The 24,800-nt window shown below is 44.8% G+C and overlaps 1 protein-coding gene across 1 annotated transcript in view; it reads left to right on the forward strand.

The window, feature by feature from the left end:
- Positions 1 to 18,665: 18,665 nt before the first annotated feature.
- Positions 18,666 to 24,800, forward strand: part of LOC311507901 (netrin receptor UNC5D-like) — a gene marked incomplete at its 5' end in the record, with an annotated part of 75,059 nt that continues 68,924 nt past the window's right edge. The window contains 3 exons of the mRNA XM_084572445.1: positions 18,666 to 18,803; positions 18,884 to 18,971; positions 21,663 to 21,869. Coding sequence (XP_084428571.1) covers positions 18,666 to 18,803; positions 18,884 to 18,971; positions 21,663 to 21,869 — 433 coding nt within the window. The remainder of the gene's footprint in view (positions 18,804 to 18,883; positions 18,972 to 21,662; positions 21,870 to 24,800) is intronic.

Below are 24,800 nucleotides of genomic sequence, written 5' to 3' on the forward strand. Positions count from 1 at the left end.
GTACTAATGAAGATATTTCAGAGCAGGTGGACCGGCGGAGCTGAAGGAAGGTCAACGAGGCAGCTGAAGTGACACTCAGCTCAAAGCTCCTAATTGCTGTGTTTGAGGGAGTGTGGAAACCGCGGACATGTGACACGTTCTCGCCTTGTTTGCTGCACTGAAAGAGCCCCGTTAATGATAGCCTGTGTGTGTTGCCAGATGTTGTTATTGGTTAATGAGAACTGTAGAAGAAGTGTCTTGGAAACGGTGTGAGCTGATGTCTGAATTGAGATTTCTTAATACTGCAGCACAACACAGTTTCTCATAAATTATTTCTGAGAGCTGATCTTGTGGATTGTGTGCATCAATTGGAGGTGAGGAATCTGCAGAAGTACTGTTTATGTTAATATAGCAATGTCTATGTTTGGAGGAGGTGTTGGCCTTAATTGGTAGCATGTTATAGATACATAATAACACACAGTGTCACAGATGGTTGCAACGGAAATAAAATATACAGGATATGTGTTGTTTAGGTGAGATCCTATTGTGTTTTAGAGATGCGTTTCACTGTAAAAGGCATGTTTAAAATATTTCCGTCAGCATTCGGCATTTGCTGATATCAGGATTTCGAGAACATCCCATTAAGCAGCTGTTCAATTGATTCCCATTGGAAAGAAATGGCCAAGAGCAAAACAAACGCAATTTTACTTCGGCTATTACCTTGACGATTACTCCGCTAATCCAACGAGGCTGCTGTGTTCCCAGATACACCGTATGGGTCTCATGTCTTCAAAGAAGGTGCTCTGCATCTTTTTGGATATTAATAAAAATGAGGATCCTTGTTAGGGGACGAAACTTGCTGACATTCGCACGCTTAAAACAGCAGATGGACCAGTGAGAATATAAAAGAACACATGTACGTAGGTAAGATGTGAAAGCAGCCTGTCTGGAACCCTTGGCTTTATCATATACTGGGTTGTTGTTCTGTAGCCTCAAATGTCCTTCTAACGGCCGGTAGGAAGTAGTTGCAAAGACTAGACAGTTTGTCGACTTCACTGCATGTCGACTAGTCGCTGATCATGTAACAATAACAACATGGACGCCTCCTACAAGACAGGTGAGGAGCTCAGTGGCTCATTGCAGCAAACTAGTAGCGGTTCATACCTTGACATGTCAGTCTAGAAATAAACAAAAGTACTACTGCAATGCAAACTCCTCTGAAAAGACTGAAAGGACTTCCGCTAACGCTAGCAGAGGAACGGTCCAAATCAAATCAACAATTGGACAAAATGCTGCACTATCCCATCTTCCAACAGTACTATTAAATGCTATTGATGGTGCTGAGTTGCTGCCTGTTGTTATACAGGACAAGAGCTGTCTGTTCTCAGCATATGTATTCAGGTCAAGAATATAGATTTAATTGTTGCAAAGCATTACGTTCTGCTGTGTTTTTATTAGCGACGTCATCAGCAACTAGTCGACTTTAAAGTATCTCAAATTGTGTAACCCCTAGTAAGGGGTGACTCTGGTGGCAAGAATTCCAGTTGCACAGAAAACGGTTCTTATTCTGACCTGATTTTGTACTTTCAGTTCCTCTTGGATACAGCACAATGTTCATTTTGTAACTTACGGACACTAAAATAGAATAAAACAGACAATGAAGCATGGTGTCATTTAGGGCGGGTGTTAGCTTGTCAATAAAGTTGCTAACGTATGGGTTCAGTTCAATTTTATTTTATTTATACAGCGTCAATAACAAAGTAAAATCTCTATTAACAGGAAGAAACATTGAGCAGAACCCAGCTCATATGGAGGGACCCATCTTGAGTAGGTCCCAACCTTTGTTCTTCCCTAGATCCACCCGCTCAGAGCAAATATGGCCACTTCTGGCCATCAAGATGGTGATGGCCAAAATGCAAACAACCAAGATGTTGTGACTTCCAAAAGGTCGTCGACAAACACAACGCATACTTACTCGTTAATCGCTAATGATGCAGAAATTGCTGCTTGATTGCTGTGGGCAAAGATCTGCTAGTGCAAAGTCTGCTCGCCCCGTGCTGGATGACTACTTTTAGGATTAGGGTTAGGCTACTTTTTTTGATTGACAAAAAACAGAAACAATTAACTGTGGGGCATTTGAATCATCCTACAAGCCCCCAGATCTATGATTCTGTAGGATCTACCTCCCTTACTGGAGATCTTGAACCTCAGCAGATCCACTGTTTGCCCTGTCCGTTTCAACTCCAGCTCAATTTAGTCACTTAACTGGCAAGGCAGCAGGCTGAAGGTGGAGTTGGTAAGTGGATTGCAGGCGCCCTAAAGCCGATTTATCTGATAGATGTTTGGACCTGGTCTGTTGGGCTGACCTCTGGGGCAAACTGTAAATTACATTTTTTTTTTCCGCAGCACAGTGTTGCTATGTCACCTCTGTGTTTGCCGTCCCTCCACCACCAAAGGAATCACTTGGTATATAGATATTATGAACTCCACGACGGCGCCGCATCTCCAGAGACCTGGCATTGTTGAGGATGGTGTGATCACATTAAGGCGGGAAGGAGAAGGGAGAGAACGGACACAAAAGACGACGAGGGCCTGGGTTTGGGTTGCGGCGGCTGATAAATGGCACGGGCAAGGAAGCGGTGTGGAAGAGAATGCTGCGTCAAGCAGTCAACTGGCCAGGCATCGATTTAATCTTGTGCACTCTCCTGATTTGACCGTGTCACGGCGAGATTGAAAAGCCTAAGTGGATGCGGGGGCCGTGTTCACTCACCTGAGCGCGGGACGCTGATAAGCCCACAATGAACCTAAAAGAGGGCTGAAACACTGGACGGAATAGAACGGGGGTAGAACATCACAAGACACAGGGCAAGACAGCTGTTTCAGGCCTGCTAACAAGCAGCTAAATCCACTAGAGGGGCCGGTCTATCGATTTCTAGCAGGGTTGGAGAAGTCACGAAGCTTATGCAATTGGATCCTTGCTTTCCAATGGATTTTGACTCAGATATCTGCAGAGATCCCTTTGGCTCAAAGACTATCGATTGGCCTAAAGAGATTTTTATCTGATGAATATTCTAATTGATGTCATATGAAACAGGGGTGGTTAACCGTGTGAGGAATGAGCGTTTGAATAGGTATGATGGGTTCTAATAAAGCACCAGGATTAAGCTGTGGTCTCATGTTTGTGTATAGCAGGTGGGAGTGGAGGGGGGGGTGATATTGATCCCAGATCCCACGTCCGTCCAGGTTTCTGTGTTACATGTCTGTATCTCATCTTTCCTTTATGAGTGTCGGTCTGCGGTATGGGAGCACAAAATGTCACGAAGTTATCTTTAATTAAAAACAAGATTTCGCCCGTGAATCACACTCATATTTAAATATTTAAACATTTATCCCACTCCCGTTGCATTGTGGGATCAGTCGATGTTCGGGATTAGCCGTAATCCTAGGTGTTTGGGAAATACATTCATTAACGGAGGAACGTGCAGGTTTTCGCCGACTTACATGCTTTTGACGGACGCGTCCAGACACGCCACGGCTCAGTCTCTCGTCTCTATCCTCACCTCCCCTGTTCGCATTATGCAGCGGACGCGCACGCACGGGCAAACGGGCGCACGCGCTCGACAAGCTGCATAAGCAGGAAAGCGCACAGGTCGACACACAATGGACCTCCCCTCTCATGTTTTTAAGATTAAGTGGCAGCCTCACCTTGACCTCCCGCGACTCCGCTGTCGCTCTGTATGCCGCCGCTGCACCCCCGGGTTCCCATTAGACGGACTGCACGGGACAATCAAAAACAATATCCGTTCCGCCGATCATCGCGGGCTTCTATTTTCACGTAGATAGCCACTGCCACATTTAATCACGATCCCTCCCGTTTCCTCGCTCCCATTTCCCATCAGATCCTTTTGCAAACATAATAGTTCCTCGGTAATCACACGGTGTAGAGCCACAAGCAACAACTGATTCGGCGCACCCTCGTTGACAGATTATTATGTTTCACAGTTCTGAATTACTTATCTGTGATCAGCAAGGATTCGTGAGCTTATATGGCATTATTCACGCATTGATTTATTCGGGGGAAGAGCACGCCGTCGCTGCTCCGGCAACATCCTGCTTCGTATAAGTACTCTCACACACACACATGAAGAAGTCGTCTTCAACCCCAGTCTTGTGCTGCAAAATGTGGTTGCTGTGTTCACAAGAGAAGTCACTATGAACTGTCCCTTCTTGTTGTGTTCACAACCTCGTAAATTGCGATGTTGTTATACTCTAATTTAGTCGTTGTTAGCTTTCTAGACTGTTGGCCTCACTGGATTCTAGATGCCAAGCAGCGTATAACTGAACCAAAACTAAAACTACATACACCAATCAGCCAGAATATTAAAACCACTGACAGGAGAAGCGAATAACGTTGACCTTCTTCTGACAATTCAGTGTTCTGCTAGGAAACTTTTGGACCTGGCAGTCATTGGTGTGGATGTTACTTAGACATGTAGCACCCACCTAGACCAGACCAGGCACCCCCACCCCATAGTAATGACACTCCTTGATGGCAGCATTATGGTTTAGGAACAACTCAAAAAAACATGAAGAACAGCACAAGGTGTTGACCTGGCCTCCGAATTCACTAGATCCCAAACTGATCAAGTATCTGTGGGATGATCCACAATAGAGGCCCCTCCCCTCAACCCATAGGTCCCAACGGAGACACCACAGGACACCCTCAGAAGGCCCATGTCCATTCTCTGATGAGTCACAACTGCTTTGGAGGCACAAGGGCGACCTACGCAATATTAGGAAGGTGGTCGTAATGTTATGCCTGATCAGCGTATAGTTTTCACACAGCCAGGCTCACTGTTTCCCCGTTTCCAGCCGTTATTCTAAGCTAAACTAACCCTCTTCTGTAGGTATTATGTTTACTTGTTGGTTTAAATCCAATTTAAAGTGTGGATGTTCAAGTTCATTAGTTTCATTGCACCAATATCATACAGGACTTTTCAAGATCTTTGATCACGTACAGCAAAAATGGAAATATGAGTGCAGCTTTAAATTTTGTGTCTTTTACTTTGTCCAAAGGCAACACAGAATTACTGTGGTTTATATCTCTGGGTTTGGTCTATGTGTCTTAAATAGAAAGAGAGAGAGATGGTGGTCTTGACTGAAGACTGCAGGTTGTCAAGATCTTGTGAGGCGTTAGGGTTAGGGTTAGAGGGTTATTGCCCCTGATTGGTCGGTTGAAGTGGGTTAATGGTTGTTGTAACCTCTTAATTAAAACCAAAATGGACCTTCTGTCTCAGCTTGTGTGTCACGACATTATCTTCACACCATCCATATGAACAGCTGATAGCACAAACCCCCTCCTCATAGCTGATGCTTCAGTATTCCTGCTAGCTTTATTCAGCATTCCCTTTCTTGAATTCCACACACATTAATGTTGAAATAGCAAAAACCAATCCTTGGGTCCTGCTCAGCGAAGTAGCGTGCCGTACCTGAGACACGCCGAGCAACGAATGTGCTTTCTTGTTTTCGGTTTGTCATAAGTGTTTGTGCAGTTTGCACAAATAATCGGGTTACGTAAGGTGGAATCTGGGACACCGTGTGCAGAGGATGTGCCACAAGGTGCTGAGCACGCCCCGCTCCCTTTGCTCGGTTATCTGAAGTGAAGCATCATTTGTGTGAAAACAGCAAAGAGATTATGTTGACATACATTTGCCGCGTCCATCTGAGCTTGACAAATGAGGGTATTCAACCTTAAAAGATCTCAAATCTTGTTGTTTTGCTTCTTTTTTTCTTCCCCCCGTCTCCTGAAAGATTCACGAGGAATCTTTTGCTCGGTACGCTGAGATTCCTAAGTTATTAAGGAGGAAAAGGGGAAATTGTTCATTAGTAATGTATTGCAAAGTGAAGCAGGGACCTTTATCCACTTTGCTTGGCTTAAATCAGATATATCTTTCTGTCACCGGATGAGCTTGTAAGATACATTTTTGCAGCCGAATGTTTCTTGTCGTATTAAAAAGTCAGTAGAGGACATGCCCGCCGGCGGTCTGTATACCATCTGATTTAAATACAACCCCAACCTCAACTTTGTTCCCTTGTTTATTATTCATGTTATCTTGATCACATTTAGTGCCATTTACTGCAGAGCTCTTTTGGGCTCGGATCACATGTTCGCCATCTACCCAGGCTGCATTACTGGGCCGGCTGAAAGTGAGGCTTGAAGGCCTCCGCCGGGACGCGAAATGCAGGCCAGACCGGGCTCCGATGCCCCTGCTCAACAAGAAAATCAGAGGCGAGGTGAGAGAATAGTGCTTGGCGAGACTGGAGGTACAGGGTAATGTTACTGTCTTGCATTTTTCAGGCCCCGTTGGAGATCTTTTTCCATTCGGATATAAGCAAGGACGCTGGGAGACATGGAAAAGCACTGAGCACATGTGTGATTGTGATAAATTTTAAATTTCAAGCGTTGTTGCTGATGGACTCATGGCCAGCCTTCATTTTCTGCAGAGCCCACCGCATCGTGGCTGTAGATTCCTTTGTCCTTTATTTTTCAATTTTACACCGTCATTATTTGGGAACGCGGGCAGGAGGGATTGCGCGGACCATCTCTTCTGCCGTGTCTTCTTAATTCTCCAGAGGGAAATGGAAAGTGAACCTAATGGAGCTGAATGAGTCAGACTGATAGTGGCAGAAGTTAACACCTTCCTGTAGAGTAGAAAGACTGTTTTCAAATGATAGATAAGCCTTTGAAAATGTTCAAGGCATTCATGAATCCTTAAAGCCGAACTTGAAACCTCCGATAGCTCTTAATCTCGGCTATAAAACTGGAAGTCTGAGGAGTGTAATGTTCTGTAATCAGTCTCACAGGCTGAATATATTCTTCTACCTCGTGATCCACTTCACAGTTTAAAGGCTTCTAGTTTGATGGTAGAAAACCGGCATGATGTGCTCACTCATCAGTAACTGAACCTTCAGTAGACAGACTGTTGGTTGAGTTGGCAGAGCTAATACGGAGAATTTAATATTATAGAAATGTAAAGGTGGCACAGTGGTGTGGTGGTTAGCACTGATGCCTCGCAGCAAGAAGGTTCTGGGTTTGAATCCATGGGCCGACTGGGGCCTTTCTGTCTCATGTTCTCCCTGTGTCTGTGTGGGTTCTTTCCGGGTACTCCAGGTTCCTCCCACCGTCCAAAGACATGCTCATTAGGTTCACTGGTGATTTTAAATTGGCTCGTCCATTGACAGTTGGGATAGGCTCCAGCCCCCCCTGCGTCCCTCCAGAGGACAAGTGGTTACAGAAAAAGAACGAATGAATGAAAAAACATTTATTAATTAGAAATACAATGTTGTGCCAAATAGATGAGAAATAAAGTCATAGTGAAGTGAAGAATATCACAGATCTGCGTTTCTGAGCGTACACCGATCAGCCACAACATTATGACCACCTTCCTAATATTTTGCAGGTCTCCCTTGTGCCTCCAAAACAGTTGTGACTAATCAGAGAATGGACATGGGCCTTCTGAGGGTGTCCTGTGGTCATCCCCCAGATACTTGATCAGTTTGGGATCTAGTGAATTCGGAGGCCAGGTCAACACCTTGTCCTGTTCTTCATGTTTTTTTGAGTTGTTCCTAAAGTGTTTTTGTGTGTGCATCTTGCTGGGGTGGGGGTGCCTGGTCTGGTCTAGGTGGGTGCTACATGTCTAAGTAACATCCAGATGAATGAATGCCAGGTCCAGAAGTTTCCTAGCAGAACATTGGATTGTCACAAGATGGTCAATGTTATTGACTTCTCCTGTCTGTGGTCATAATGTTGTGGCGGATCGATGTATATAGGAATTAAATATGATGTATGTGAACAAAATACCCCAATAATATCACTGCTGTAAATAAGATGTTCAGCTTAGAAAGTGATGTACACTTCATTGTGTCCAATGCAGTTATTTGCAGCTTTTCTGCGCCTTTAGCCGTACTTAGCATTTAGTTCTAGTTACCAAATGTTAGCATGCAGTAAACTAGCCGTCTGTTGTTCTGTAGAGACAAATGCAGATCAAACTGCTGCTAAAGATCAAACTTTTACTAGCGTTGTTATGATGATATTAACGTTAGTATTTCCCCACAGAGCCACTAGCGACGGTGTAATTACCATCCATTAAGCACAGACTTTTTAATGAGCCTATTTAGAAACTAAATACTGTAAGTGAGACCATTACAGGTGTAGGATACAGGTTCCCCTGTTTGTAAGGTGATATGTAACCCGATGCACTGCGGCAGGTGTGCCTTGATTAACTCAGTGTAATTCCAGAAGGCTTCCAGACACCACCCCGTGTCTGGAAGTGTCACCGTCAAAACTTCAGGCTGAAGTCTCCCAGGAAATATGCAACTCTTACTTTTGCTGCTTTAGCCACGCTACGCTTTGAAAAGTCACCACCCTCCGTTATCAACCTAGTACGTGTCAGATGAGTAATGATAATAACACAGGGGGTGTCCAACTAGTCGTTCGCAGGATATTAACTTTTTTTTCTATTTTTTATTGAATGTCATTTCTGTTCCGACGTTTAATAAAATGGCAAAACGGAGCAGTTTAAAATAAAGTGCGACGCCCCGACACCCTCTCACATATGGCCACGCGGCAGTAATTTATTCATAAATCCGTTCAATAATAAAGCCCCACTCACATTTTGCGGTCAGAGTTACAGCTCTCAGAAAGACACAGAAAAAATGTGAGAAAAAGAGCGAGAGGGGATTGTTTTCTAGGGGTTTTACTTATTTATCAACCCTCCCACACCACCACCACCCTTCTTCCAGAGTACACTCACATTAGACTGAGCTGTCAGGTTGCCAGTGTGATTGCTGCCGAGATTGTATACGCCACACAATGCCTTTAATTATGTCGCTGTCTCTTCTCTGTCAGAAAAGACAAAATGGATCAAAGGCTATATGGGAAGGAGTAAGTAAGCAATTATCTTCTTTTGTCTGCTATCACTGTCAGTCAACGGAGGCTTGGATTCTAAACGACGCCAGAGCCCAACGCTGAAAACGAACGCGGCAGACGCAGATTGGGGTAATAACGGTGCTGCGTGCGACGTGTTAATAAAGGCGTTCCACGTCTGCGGCTGCCGTTAGTCAAAAGTGACGACCAGGTGAAAAGATGCAAGTCGTCTGGTCGTCTGGAGCCTCTAAGATATTACCCCACCTCTCCTCCACGTGTGCAGTTAATTAAACTGATACAGATACTGTAGGTAGAAGGATACCTGAGAAAAGATTTCATGGGTGATAATAGTTTTCAGAGACGACTTTGATGTTTCAGAGTGACTAAATTGTCTAGTCAAATAACTCAAATTTGAACTGAAGTGGAGTTCTGAGCGTTGGCAAATTAAAGCCTCCTCTTCAGCGTCTTAATGCCAGCGGAAATATTTACATTCAGCCGGGGCTTTCTTGACAGCGCTTGACTAATTTAGAAGACTTTGGGTTCATTTTTGCGATCCCCATGGTTACTGGCAAACACAGTCTCATGCCGCAGCTCTCTCTGGTTCTGTTGGGGAGTAAAAAACAAGCACATGTTTTAATAATTGGCCCTTTTCCATCGATCCATGAGGCCCGATTTTCTTGCTGCATGCGGTTATTTTCGACACGGTAACAGCTGGCCACCTTGCTGGGAAGTTGGAAGGGTTCAGCCTTTTCGCGCGCAACTTTTCATCCTAATGGTTTAGTTTCTGTCTTGTTTTTCATACGAGCCCCCGTTCCCCTCCTTCATAGGTGGGAAACTTGAATGCTGCACAACTGTGACCGACCCTGCTGCACTGAGAGGTAATTACAGGATGTGAATATATTGCAAGATGCATTGGAGGAAAAATAGCATGAAAAGCTACCCGGAGCCCAAAGAGAGAGAGGGAGGGGATTTTTTTAATCAGCAAGAAGGAGATGAAATTATACATGCACCTGGGTAGAGCGTGCAAAACATGATTAAATGAAACGTTCGGGTGACACATGGTACATGGTAGATTGATTGAGCCAGTAATCAAAGTATCAATCATTTATGTGGCTAAATTAGGATCAACAAGAGTGTAGAGGCAGAAAACTGTCAGTGATGATGGTCGTTTATTTCTCAGGTGAGTAGGCTGGCATCATCACTCTGAGACAGGACGTTCCTAATTTTGACGATATTACACAGGTGAAAGAAGGCAGTCCTGGTTACCTGCTTTATGTGCGATTTAAAGGACATATTCTCGTCGAATATAACACCAAGGTTTTTCACAGTAGTAAAGAAACCAGGTGATTAGATGATGAATCTCTGAGATGTTTAGGACCAAATACAATGACTTCTGTTTTGTCTGAGTTTAAGAGTTAAAAAATTACAGGTCATTCAAGCCAGCTGGTTTGTTTCATCTAGTTTCATGAATAAATATAGCTGGGTGTCATCTGCATAGCAATGGAAGTTTATGCCATGTTTTTTAATAATATTACCTTAGGGAAACATGTATATTGTGAAGAATATTGGTCCTAGCACAGAACCCTGAGGAACTCCATAAATTACTTTTGTATAAATAGAAGAATCATTGTTGACATGGACAAACTGGAATCTCTGTAGTAAAATATTGTGATCAGTAGTGTCAAATGCAGCACTAAGATCTTGCAATACAAGTATAGAGACAAATCCATTGTCTGAAGCCATGAGGAGATCGTTGATAACTTTAACCAGAGCCGCTTCTGTACTATGATGTTCGTATGATGTTGTGGCTGATCGGTGTATATGAAGTATATAGGCAGGTAGGGAAGCAATGGGGCTACGAGTGCAGATCAGTGCAACTTTAGCCCAGACAATGAATGATATATTTCTCCAAGAAATTATTTTGCAATTTAACTCACTTTTTAAATCACGTTTTCTTGTAGAATAATGAAGCATTGTTAACCTGCCGTAGACAGACTCAGTTCTTATTAATTCTGGCAACACTCCATTTGGACTTCATTGCATGTTTCAACTGATGCATAGAAAAGAAAAATAACTCCATTTGACCTTTAAAGACATTTCGTCAATATCTTTTACAGCAGATGCAACAGCAGAATGTAAAAATTTTGCTTCTCTGACGGCAGCCCAAACCAAATTAAATCGACAGCGCTCAAGTGATGTGCATGACTCCAAACAAAGCATTGCCTCACTAAACTTTTGTGGGAAGGGGGAAACTTTGGGCCGGCTTCCAGCCATTGTTGTTAATGGATGTCACACATTTAACCGAAATCGAATTTTTCCCTAGCCTTAAAGGGGAACTACAGTTTTTTTTACAACCTGGACCTTATTTCTGGCATATAATACGATCGTTTACTCACCCTTATAACTTTGGTGTCACGTATATCCATATAGTGGGAGTGATTGGGGCATCGAAATGCAGCCTCTAAATAACGCATTATCTGCCTCGAAACTCGTTCATTTCAGTAATATTTTGTTATGATACACTAGTGCTATTCCCCGTTGAGTCCGGAGTTCTTTTGCTCATACAGCAAAAGCAGCTCATAACAAAATATTGGTGAAATGAACGAGTTTCGCGGCAGATAATGCATTATTTAGAGGCTGTGTTTCGGTGCCCCAATCACTTCCACTATATGGATATATGCGGCGCTCCACTGGAGCTACATATGACGACTAAAAATGACGCCAAAGTTATATGGGTGAGTAAACGATCGTATTGTATGCCAGAAATAAGGTCCAGGTTTTAAAAAACGGTAGTTCCAGTTTAAGCAAAATTTTGATGTGAACTCGGGGTGTGAGAGTCAAGTGCATTGTACACCCAACAGCCACCCTGACAGCCTCCTGCCAACTCTAATGCAGTAAATATGGCAAATTATCGTGTGGCATATTCCATCACATTATGTCACACAGTTGTGTAGAAACATCATTTACAGACAGAGGCGGGGGTGTTTGTTTGTTGAGCAGAGACTACCCCATCATAATGAGCAATGTAAGATAAGAAGGGTCAAGTCACAAGTTGAAGTGGATTTTCTAGGATTATCCCTGTGCCATGCACAGATATACATGAGTCCTGAGCTTGTTTATGTTATATATTTTTAGTTTACACTTCTCATTTCTTTGGTGCACGAAAAAGTCGTCTCGTCATTCTGAATATAAAAGACGAATGCAAGTGTGTGTGGCATTTATTTAGATAAGTTTGTTTCCCGTCCTGATCTTAATGTGTGTATGAGCAAAATCTTATAGAGAGGGCTTTTGATGGGGTAGACATGGGAGACTTTTTTTTTGTCAGTTTGACATCCAGGTAACCCACTTTTGCTTCAGCATGTTTACTCTTTGATTATCGGGAGAGCTGAGGGAAGCACTATCTCCCGCCTGCCAGAGCCAGGCTGGCAAGCTGTCACAACACCGATGAAGACACATATACCACCTGGGTGTTTGTAGGTGACACACATGAGCTGGTTGGTGTACGTGTTCAAGAGCCCCCGCACACACAAACTTACTTCTTAAAATAAAAAACAGTAGTTTGTTTTGACAACCAAAAATATTCCTGTGGTGCTTTTCGAAAAGAAAAACAAAAAGATTTAAATGTGAAGGAATTAAGACAAAACACAGCAAAACAGGCCACTGTTTCTACATGAAGTGATCAGTGTTACTAAAACTGCTTTGAAATGCCTCCTAAAATATAATATAAAATATAATAAAATATCATCAGAATGCTAGAATGCATTCCTATACACCGATCAGACACAACGTTAAAACCACTGACAGGAGAAGTAAATAATATTTAAACCATCTTGTGGCAATTCCTGCTGGGAAACTTTTGGACCTGGCATTCATTCATGTGGATGTTACCCAGACATGTAGCACCCACCTAGACCAGACCAGACACCCCCACTCCATAGCACTGACACTCCTTGATGGCAGCAGCCATCCCCAGCAGGATGCAACCATAAAAACGCTTTAGGAACAACTCAAAAACACATGAAGAACAGCACAAGGTGTTGACCTGGCCTCCAAATTCACTGGATCTGTGGGATGATCCACAGAGGCTCCTCCCCTCAAAGCCCCCCCGGCTAACAACATTCTGTTGCCAGACACCACAGGACATCCTCAGAAGGCCCATGTCCATTCTCTGATGAGTCCCAATTGTATTGGAGGCACAAGGGAGACCTACACCATACTAGAAAGGTGGTCATAATGTTATAATTGATCCGTTTATATTTATACACCAGCTAGAAAAATGTTGCAATTGGGCCTTACTTGTGGACCCCCATCTCACACACACACAAACCCTAAAAGCATCAATAGCTTCACCCTTTTGATCCTAAAATGTCAGTAGCTAATTTCTCTTCACAAACAACACACTGGGGCTGACCAAAGTCAAGGTGACTCTTAATTCATAGCCTTGCTTTCTTTTACTGATGAGTCATCAACACCTCTCTCAGACGTTTCGTTCAAAAATTGTGACTGTAGGGGGAAAAAAAGGACCCCAAAATGATCTTTTTAAATACTTCTGTGTGCATTAAAGATCCAGTAGGTGTTTGTTATGTTTTTATCTGACACGTCCATATCTAAGTCAAATAATCTGGTACTGATTGCTGCATAAAAGGGCTCGCTTAATATCTGGGATGTTGAAAGTGGGAAAAGCAGGGTTGCAGTGGTAACTCCAGGACGCTGGAATTCACTGTTAAGCTTCACAAAAACTTAACGAAACATCTGTGAAGGTGCCCACTTGAAAACCCAAATGACATGCTGCATACTGCCGTTGACTAAGCCAGGTATCTGATGTCTTCTTGTTGATTGGTAGCTGGCCAGCTGGCTGCTAGCCTGCTGGTCATTTTTTGTCAGTTGGACGGGGCCTCTAAATGTGTTTCGCTTGGGATCTTGGCACAAGGGACTGTAACATCTTATCCTGTGTATTAACGAACGTGAACTCTAGCACCCATTAGGGAGGTTTGGACCCCAAATGCGTAAAGGCCCGGACACAACGAGCATCAAAGAACTAACAGCAACAAAGGGTTGCCTGTGTCTGGACCAGAAAGTCGCATATGAAATACCTCTTTAGGAAAATAGCTCTACCTACTAGCAGGAGGCTGTAGTCTGTATTTTAAAAAACAGGAAGTGTTAGTATCAACCAAGATGCTAGGAAAATTCTCAGGCATCCCATCAATAAATGGCCGCAGGGTAAAAACGTGTTCAGAAAAACCATTTATGATTAATATTTAATCAGTGTCCAGATCAAAGTTTGAAGTATACCCTTGATTACCTGCAGGCCTTTTTGTAGACTCCTCCCAGAAATACAATAAAAGGAAAAACTACTTTTAGTTTCTGCTGATGGTGCCTTGGCAGTCCGTGTAGTCATTTGGAGTCCAGCAGAGCTAAAGCCTGTTCTGAGTCACTCGCTAATACGATGCAGGAGAAATCTTGATGTTGAAGCGTATGACTGGTGCTTGTCCCCAGAAACCTCCCCCACCCGTCCCCCACCGCTCCAGCGAGGCTGCTGACCGACAGATAAGAGTGTCCGGTCGTACTCCCCGCGTGGAAGTCTACCTGAGTGTGAAGCAGGTCTTTTTCTGATAAACTGAAACAGCCGCATCTTAAGACACTTTCCCCCGCTGTGTTTGCATAGAACGGACGGCCGGTCTTCTGAGAGCGAAACAGTCGATGCGAGTAAAGAGTCGACATTCGTCTGTTCTCGTTTTGATTGGACAACATCTGGCGTGTGTGTGTGTGTGTGTGTGTGTGTGTGTGTGTGTGTGTGTGTGTGTGTGTGTGTGTGTGTGTGTGTGTGTGTGTGTGTGTGTGTGTGTGTGTGTGTGTGTGTGTGTGTGTGTGTGTGTGTTGCCTGGGAGTGCTTCAGTTACAGCGCACACATTATGTCTGGGTGTGTGTTGCGAGATGACAGATGAGAGGTTTGCATCAATATTTGAACAAAGCGTTCTGGCGTCTCGTTCTGTTGAGGCCGTGCTGTTTTTTAAGAGTCTGAGAGGCTCGTGTGCGCTCGTGTGACTCCCTTTGCAAAAAAGGACTTGCGAGTTAGAGAGTGGATCCAGAGCTCCAGGCATTTCTGCAGTCTGACTGAAGTCACCGTGAGACACGCCTGGGGACGTGGAGGAGCAGAGCCAGGCAGGAGACGGGGATGTGATTTCAAATAATGGCGTAAAATCTGCCCGCCGCCTGGTCACCACCTTGAATTTAATGCGGCGGGATGTCGAACACAGAGGCCTTCAAATATCCGCATCCGTGTGCATCCAGCTGGTGTCCATAACACACGGTCGCTAGGCGGATCACGACACCGTCAGCCCCGTCAGCGGGACACCCCTCGCCGTAGGTTGATGTGTCTGGATGTCGTTGAACCGTCGGCGCCGCTTGAAAACACGATCCGACTTTCACGTGTTGCTGCCTTTCACGCCCCGTTCGCTTTTGTGTTGGGAGATCAAGAAATCTCATCTTTCTTTTCTGCCTGCCTCTTTCCTGTTGTTGTACCTGCCATTCAAAAATCTCAGCAGGCATAGAAGAAGCAGAGGATGTCGGGGCTTGACACTGAAAGGGTTGTGATCCTCCGGTTGGCCATTTTTGGCCGAGGAGCCAAAAAGAAACGCGTTTTCTTTTGGATTCACGGCGTATAAGCGTTTCCTGAAAATGCTTATATATATTTATTTTTTCTGTCTTCCTGCCATGCACTCCGTTGATCTCAGCAGATGCTCCCTCCAGCGCTTCTCACTATCTTCAACACCCACCTATCATCTGCTTCACCAGTCTCCCTCCACCCCCATCTCCTCTGCTTGCCTCACCTCTGATCCTCAAACTAGACCGTCCATCTGCTGCATGAATTTGCGTCAGCGCCGCCTGCGAAGACGCCCCGGCGCCGGGGCATATATAATGAACGCGTCCGCCGCCGCCCAGCCGTATTTATTCATGTATTTACACAGACACATTAGCCCGAGTGACCATGTTTACACGGGGAATCAGCAAATCTATCTCGCAGGCAAACCGCGCACCTTATTTCCTCGAACCTGAAAATGTCAACACGGCGGAATAATTAACAAATGATTATGCCGCACACTCTTCAATCAACAAACTAAGAATTAATTAGCGGACTTGTTTGTTAACTCGTGGCTAAGCAGCTGCTGCTTCCTACTTATTCATACCGAATTCTGTCTCGTGGTTGGAGAACTTTCCCATTCTTTGTCTGTTTTCTCATTTGTTTGTTTTCTCAGGCTGAATAAAATAAGAGACGCAGGATATGTTTTAGTCATTATTATGCTGGAGCTGCAGCGCTTGAATGATATTAAAGTGGGGTCAGTAACTCAAATGTAAGAATAATCCAGAAAATTGAGATGTACTGTAAAATGTTTGAGGCGTCAAGCCAGTTATTGCATAGAGTATTAAGGGAGTGTTGCATTTTATTAAAGCCATATATTCTCTTCCTCTTCTCCGTGTTTTCACGAAACAAAGGGAGAGGAGAAAAGGCACAAACACACTGCATGTTTTTTTTCTTCTCCTCCTTCTTTGTTTTGTTCCGTAATCATGCAAGCAATGCCTAAACTGTCCAGTATACGCTGGAGATTTGTCGCCGGTGGCTCGCACCTGCTGGAGGTTTCGAAATCAGAGGCCGCACATGTGCCACTGTGACAGAAAGCAGTCGAATTCAGTCCGCTTCGCTGAACATTATTCATGAAGCGAGAGACGCGGCAGGCACAAAAGGGACACGAGCGAGTAAACTTGTATTAATAAAAAAAAAAAAAAAAACCTTGAAAGTGAGAAAGAAAGAAAGAAAGAGAGAGAGAAAGGAGGGGATGTTGTGGTTACAGAAACTGGCTAATGCAAGTTCATTAATAGCCATTAAATGGAGTCTTTCAGGGCGAATGTTTTGGTGGGAGCGGTTTCAACAAAAGGGGCTCAGACCTGTTTATTGAGCCCTCAGTGGCGTCCTGTAATTCAGAATAATGTGATTAGAAAGAGGCAGCTGCAGTATACAATGCACTTTTCTACACGACCGGAATAAAAGGAGCAAATTCAAACATTTCAAATCGAGGCATAGCAGGAGACTTTAGCATACCCACTACCTGAGGGGATTAGGTCTCGCACAAACGGCTATGATTATTTTAAACCAAGGATGAGGGTTAGTTTAGCTTAGAATAAAGTCTGGAAATGGGAAAGTCAGGCATAACATTATAACCACCTTCCTAATACTGTGTAGGTCTCCCTGTGCCTCCAAAACAGGTGTGACTCATCAGAGAATGGACATGGGCTTTCTGAGGGTGTCTCCTGTGGGTTGAGGTTGAGGGGCCTCTGTGAATCATCCCACAGATACTTGATCAGTTTGGGATCTAGTGAATTTGGAGGCCAGGTCAACACCTCGTGCTGTTCTTCAAGAAGAACAAGGAGTGTCATTGCTATGGGGTGGGGGTTCCTGGTCTGGTCTAGGTGGGTGCTACATGTCTAAGTAACGTCCACATGAATGAATGCCAGGTCCAAAAGTTTCGCAGCAGAACACTGAACTGTCACAAGATGCTCTATGTTATTTACTTCTCCACTCTGTAGTCGTAATGTTACGCCTGATCGGTGTATGACGCATATAGAGGGCGTGTTTAAATGGTATTAAAAGCACTTTCTGCAAGTAGCAAAGATGAAACTCCTGCAATCAGCTCTTCGTTCCAGGAAGTGGAATTGCTTGCCATTTGTGAGCCATTCAAACTCTTAGCGCAGGGCGTGGGTTGTGTCATCTTCTTGAGATATTCTGCCATGTGTTGATTGTAGCCCAATCAGAATAAAAACGCCTCATGTAACCACTTGAATGAGAACAGACTGGCCTGATTAGAAGCAATTTGGCTGTAAACCTTTCATATTCCGTTCAACCGGAAAATTCGAGCTCCTAATAGCCATGTGAATGATTGATCCGATCGTTTCGCTCTGGAAACCACCTTCCAGCAACGTAGTCTCACCGTTGGTTATCTTCTTCCACTGAATGAGTTCAGTGCTGTCAGTAAAGTTGGGGGTAAAAGAAATCTTCTGCTTCTGTTGTATTTTCTGCAGATTCAAAGCTCCAGAGCTCTTTGTCAAAAAAAGTTATATTCCGATTTATGTTTTGAGACGTGAACATGGATCGTTTTACTTTGTGTCCTTGTTAAGTTATGATTTCAGTCAGGTTTAAGGAATATTGTCTAGTAAATAATAAAGTGAGTGTTTCAGGAGCTCGCTCTCAAAGAGGGTACCCAAGAAACTGTTGAGTTAGACGAGCGTGGCGCTTGTTCTCTTTGGAGAAACACTATTTCCATTTTTCGGAGATACTGCGATGCAGAGAAGATGAGTTGCTGCATCACTGACTAACATGTGTCGGTGTAATACTGTAATATTTAAAACGGCAGTGACAGTGACTCAAGAGCGAGTCTCACAGGTGGAAGTCAACAAAGCTTTCAGGCGAGGTTCGTTACAGGCAGGAAGAGGCAGACGAGCAAAAATCTGATTCAGGTAAAAGGGTCTGCTGCAGAGAGACTGGTATCTCTAAGATATAATAAAGAGAACGAGCATCAGGTGTGAATGTGGGCAGGGAGGTCAGGTGTTGCAGACGTCGTGGGCACTCAGGTAACTGTAGGTGCGCTAGGGTGGCGGGAGAGATTACAGGCAGGAAGCAACTTCAGAAGAAGAAGAAAAAGAAATGGGCAATTCACAACTCGGCTGTGATCTTGAGCCTGAAGGGAGAAAAGAAGGTGAACGGAAGATGACTCACGCCTGTCGCAGCCTCCATCGAGATAGATCCCTACCTGATCCTCTTCCATTTGTGTGTCAAGAAGTCAGCTATCCGCTGCATCCGCCGGTGTTTGAGATGGAAACAGTGCGGCGCTGCGTCTGCCAGGATGTGAGGTTTCAGCGCGCCGAATGTGGGGGAGACTTTGGCAAACATCAGCCCGGCTGCTGCCTTTCGTCTCTCCAAATCAGCGTGAGCGTGAGCTGGAGCAGCAGTCGCCTTCCTCTCTGGGAAGCAGCTCGCGCTACCACCCCGAAGGCTTTACCCAGAATCGCTCCAGTCAGCTAGAGGCTCCTTCCCACCTTTAGATTTTCACTAAAAGATTATAAACACTTATTTCGGAGACCGATCTTACCTGTTGCTTTTAATTTTGCATGTGAGCAGAGGGAGTGTTTGCCGTACTTTAGGAAATTAAACTATTTGCCGCCTTCTTAACAGGCTGCAGCTAATGCAGGATTAGCAGACTGTGCGTGTTTCCTTCGCAAAAGTTTATTCGTGGAGAGAGAGAGAGAGAGGGGGAAAAAAGCCGGCGTCTGATGGAGCCATCACTCAGCCCTTTGGCAGTGATATCTTGTTTTCCTCTGCATGTTTCTGCGCCCCTTGTGTGTTATTGCCAGGCCGAAGCGTCGGTTGTGGATAACTGTGAAGCGTGGGGTGGGGCGGGGAGCAGCGGCCTCCTGAATGGCAGCGGAGAAGCATATTGAGATGTAGGAGTCCGCCCCTGAACATGCAGATGAACCAATAACGGCCCTGCAAGACGTAAATGAGGGGATATTGCTAGAATGTCACGCAGAAATCAAACGGCGGCGTCACGTTCTGCAGACACCTCTCTCAGGATTCCTCTCGTACGCTTGTGCGTTCTCCAGAGGGGCATCCTACCCCTACCGTTCTTGCACTTTGTGATCTATATTCAGCAATTTAAAGAGCACAGACAATGTTATGCCGTTCCCAGGGACATTTGAGTGCCTGCACACACACAGAGCCACGTGTCCCCACCACCACCATCACCACCAGCTTCGGTTTAAATCACCCCAGAGCTCACGGTGTTTCTCTTAATCTGCCTGCATCAATATTATCCCGTCTGCTAAATAAAAGATGAAAGTCTAAAGAGTGCTTAGACTGCTAACTCGGAAAAATAAAGCCCGGAACGCCTCACTAAAACCTGACTAATGCTGATGCAATATTTCAGGTATTAGTTTCAGCGGCGTCAAACTGTCATGTTTGTGAGCATTAGTATAATACCTGATCTATTAACAAATGAGTCATTACTTGGAGGGCCGTGGCTTTGTCTGCCTGGCTGTGTGTCGGCGCGTTCTTGTTCCCACCTATCATTGTCTGGATGCACACACACACGCACGCACGTCTGCGCTTTGCATCCGTCCAAAAACACAAACGCGCCGTGTCAACGCTCGGCGCGCAAAACAAATTGGAGCGCTCTGTACAAGAAAAGCTCGCCCGCGGCTAGTCATTTTGAAATTAAAAGCATGTCTCTTTGTTCAGCCTCGGTTCCAGGAACGAGGGAGGGAATGCGAGCGAGGGCGGGAGGGGTAGGAGGCGGTGGTGGTAGTGGTAGAGAGGAACAGAACTGAGTGAGAGCGCTGTGATTTTCGCAGCCAGGGAATCACACAGACTCTTTTATCTGTTTCCCTCCATCAGGAGACATCCGGAAGGAAAAGGTAGGAGGAGGAGATTAGCGGGGAAAGAGAGAGAGAGGGTTCTCTAATCCTGATGGGGTTTACAGAGGTGCACCCGTCACCGTGGAGTAACGTGGCGTTGGGACAGGGAGAGGGAGGGGGGGGAGTGTGCGGGACAGTTTGCCTCACTAAACCCTTCACACTTGCATGAAAGAGGTTCCTGCAAACTAGGGGATTAGTTGGCGCGTAATTACACTCGTGGGCCTCAGAAGTGGCGAAACGTGCGCCGACTGGAGCGCAACTCCAAACGGGCGGAAGAGGACGGCAAAGAGGACGTAACGCGTGTTCAACTGAATTAACTTCTTTAGTGAACACACACGTCTGAGATCAAAGTAGTATTTTAAGCAACTGCTGTAGATCTGCCTGATCAGCATGAGCGGACTTTTATCTCGCTCAATATGGAGGAGACTTTTGGATCAAAAAAATGGGTCCGTAGATTCAGTTTCTTCTTTAAAGGTGTCGCCACATGTTGTGTCACCTCTCAATCACACACCGGCTGTGAAATCATTCTTTTACACTCTTCGCTAGGATTTCCCCTTCAATAAATTCCCATAAAAATGGGATTTCTTACTTTCTCACATAGCTGTACTTCTACTGTCGCTGCTGAGAATCCGGCAGCAGCACGGTTCAGATCATTCCTAGCCAGCACCTCAGGGTTTGCACACCTCACCCTCACCTCAACTGAATAACACTTATGGCTTCAATAATTAAAAACTAAACAAAGACCCCCCCTCCACCCCCTAAATATTCTGCAGATTTGCAAAACCAGCTTGCCCACATTACTCCTCTTAAATATTAAACACCGTGAAGCTCAGGAGGATTCGTTGCTGCGCTGCACAGATACTAGACTCTAATACGAAGGCACAGACTGGACTGTGGAGATGATGTGATGTTCTGGTGATGCATTGTTGTGCACATATGCTCCAAAATATAATAACATGCTGCATGCATTTTGTTTGATTTTATTCTGGCATAGGCGGGTGGTGCACTGGTTAGCACTGTCACCTCACAGCAGGGATGCTTTGGCTTGGGCCTGCTGGAGTTCGTATGTTCTCCCTGTGACAGTGTGGCTTCTCTCTAGGGGTGCTCCGGCTTCCTCCCACACCCCAAAGACATGCTTGTTAGCCTGGGTTAATTGTTGATTCTGGACTGGCCGTGGGTGTTAGTGTAAATGGTTGGTTGTCTCTCTGTGTTAGCCTTGTGAACACAGACTCTCACCCAACAGATTGAGAGATAATGGATGGATTCGTCATTTTCTTCCCGTTTTCTTCTTCAGGTCCCCGTGGTGAATCCCTGCAGCATGGCCAGTCCGGAACACTGCCCCGCTTCGTGGAGGAGCCCGTCGACGCCTACATCGTCAAGAGCAACCCCATCAAGCTCCGGTGTCAGGCTCGGCCCGCGCTCCAGATCTTCTTCAAGTGCAACGGCGAATGGGTCCACCAGAGCCAGCACATGCTGCAGGAGCACACCGACCTCGGGACAGGTGAGGTCATTGACACTGGTTAAATGCATGTGCTTAAGGTGACTGCCATATTTTATGTATGTGACCTCCTGCGCGGCCGTATGATTAAGTGCATTGGCTTGTCACCATGGTAACCAAGAAAACTGCAGAGAAACTTGCTGCAGATGGAAGATGGATGTTGTAACATTGGTTTGACATTTATTTATAACCATGATTATAAAGCCACAATTTAGTTTTCATACAACTCCACCAATAATAATTCCTGCAGCCAAATGCTTCTTCAGCGGTCAAAACCTGTCCGGGTCAAACACCTGGCTCCTACAGTGATCTTCCCCAAGTCAGTCAGGGACTCAAACTGACGATAACAATGAAGTGAACACCGATCAGCCACAACATTAAAACCAGAGACAGGAGAAGTGATTGAACATTGACCATCTTGTAAATATGTTCTGCTGGGAAACTTTTGGACCTGGCATTCGTTTGTGTGGATGTTACTCAGTAGTACATGTAGCACCCACCTAGACCAGACCAGGCACCCCCACCTCATAGCGACGCCACTCCTTGATGGCGGCAGCCATCCCCAGCAGGACGCTTTAGGAACAACTCAAAAAAAAACATGAAGAACAGCACAAGGTGTTGACCTGGCCTCCAAATTCACTAGATCCCAAACTGATCAAGTATCTATGGGATGATGCACAGAGGCCACTCCCCTCAAAGGCCCCCCCACTAACAACATTGTGTTGCCAGACACCACAGGACACCCTCAGAAGGCCCATGTCCATTCTCTGATGATTCACAACTGTTTTGGAGGCACAAGGGAGACCTACACAATATTAGGAAGGTGGTCATAATGTTATGCCTGATGGATAGTAATGAAAAGTAATGGTCTGACACAACCATTGCCAAAGCACCCACAGCACTACCTCCCCGGCCCATCATGCTGTACACATAGTTTCTTGCAAAGAATCATACGTGTTGTTGTTTTGCAGTTACATAAATGACAGAGATTCCTTTCCTCTCATTATAAGCCTTGAGAATGTCATTCAAAGAAGGAGCTGGTATCCTAAGAAGAGACTTTGCTAATGGAGGCCTCTGTAGCTTACGGCTACATCCAGCCCTGTAAGATATATTTCCCTGACTTCTTCAGTGCATGCTGCACGTCACATCTGATCTAAGATGAAATGACAACTCTTATACTATGAGAGGCGCCAACTGCTTCACTTTTAGGATTAGACTCTGAAAACGGAGTGGTGCCTTTTACTGATGCAACGTGCTGAAATACAGTAGTTGTTGTTTTAACTTTAAAAAGAAACCCCAATCCTTTCATTTCCCTTGTCTGTATCTGTTGCGTCATGTCACAATGGGTATTAAGATATCACATGGCTTCACTTACGGCTACACAGCAACACAATAAAACGAATCGCGCTTTTCTGTTTTTCCCACTGTTATCCGCTTACATCGTAATTAGAACAGAGTAGCTTCACGTGTTTGTTTATTTATTTATCCGTCAGGTCAGGACGAGGGCGAAATATTTAGGCCTGAGCCTGATTTTGCGGCTATTAGCGCAACAGTGTTGATGCTTCACTTCACACGCAGGCAGCAAGCAATATCTCCTTCCAGAGTTAAAAGAGCGCCTCTAAAATCTTTACTGCCCCTAGTCTGGATTCGTAGCTCTGCTCCCATATGGCTCCTTATCACCATTCATATCTCCTTCCACTGGGACACAAGGAAGCAGCTGTACAGAACGGAGAGGACTGAAGAAGAGAGGATGGAAAGTATCGTATAAAGTAGAAAGCTCTGTCCTAACTGCAAGCTGCAGGGGGATAACAGAGTACATTTGGAATATTATTGTAGCCGTGGCTGTTCTTAGTAATAGAGAAGTTACTGAGTTGTTTTCCATATGTGAATCGACCTCGATGTATGGATGAATTCTGTCGAAGTCTTTGCGCGTGCTATTCTGAGGGCTGTTTCCTGTCTGTCAACACTTGAGGATCTTGTTATAGCGCCAGAGCTCAAAGTTGAGATGACAATGATAAAGACAGACAGGCCACTCCTCGATTTAATGAAGACGGAAGAAGGAGTGATGTGGAGAGATAAACCCGCTGCCGATATATATTTTACAGTGCCACCTCCGAGCAACATTTCTTGTTAGCTCGATGACTGATTGATGATTGCGACTGACTGATTATAACAGCTGGGTGAATTACTGTAACACCCAAATCTGGAGTCCCTTAAGCTCTGTGGAGATTTAACCCCTTGACGCAGAGTTTGCCACTTCCACTCAGACTGCAGCCGAGATAACGTACGTACGTATTCCTCCAATGCCGGTTTGTGCACATTCAATACGTACCTAGGAACCTTTTGCAAGCACTAGTTTCACGTAGGACCGGTCGGAGTGGGAACTACATCCGGTTGATGGAAGCTAACGAAAAGGACGTTCATTTGTAAATGAATGTTTTAAAGTTTTGAAGTCCTAAGTGAAAAAGCTTGAGCTCTGTTTCAAATTGGTTGGTGGTGTTATAGTGTAACACCAACTATAGACAAATCTCCACTTAATTTAGCATCAGCCTGAAAGCACTAACACAAATATTTTTTTTTTATATACCCATATATAACTGTACACCACCTGCTCACAACTAAACAGTAGTAGATGGAGCTTCTGCCCAATGAACATAGACCCTGGAGACCAAAAACTGGATCTAACGGATGGCCAGAGAGAAATAACTGAATGCTATCCTGACTTTTTATCAGCTGGATGTATAAATAACTGTTTACGAAGTTAACAGTGTGTAGGATTTAGCAGCATCTAGCAGTGAAGCTGCAACCAACTGATGGAGAACCAGGTCTATGTCACCTACAACCATGGTCTACATGAACTGTTGAAGCCAGATTAGACGGATTTAATTCAGCGATCTAGTCTAACTCACTAGAAACCACGGACTGCATATAAAG

This window comes from Chelon labrosus (genome assembly GCF_963514085.1).
Source record: "Chelon labrosus genome assembly, chromosome: 22".
In the NCBI taxonomy this organism is placed as follows: domain Eukaryota; kingdom Metazoa; phylum Chordata; class Actinopteri; order Mugiliformes; family Mugilidae; genus Chelon; species Chelon labrosus.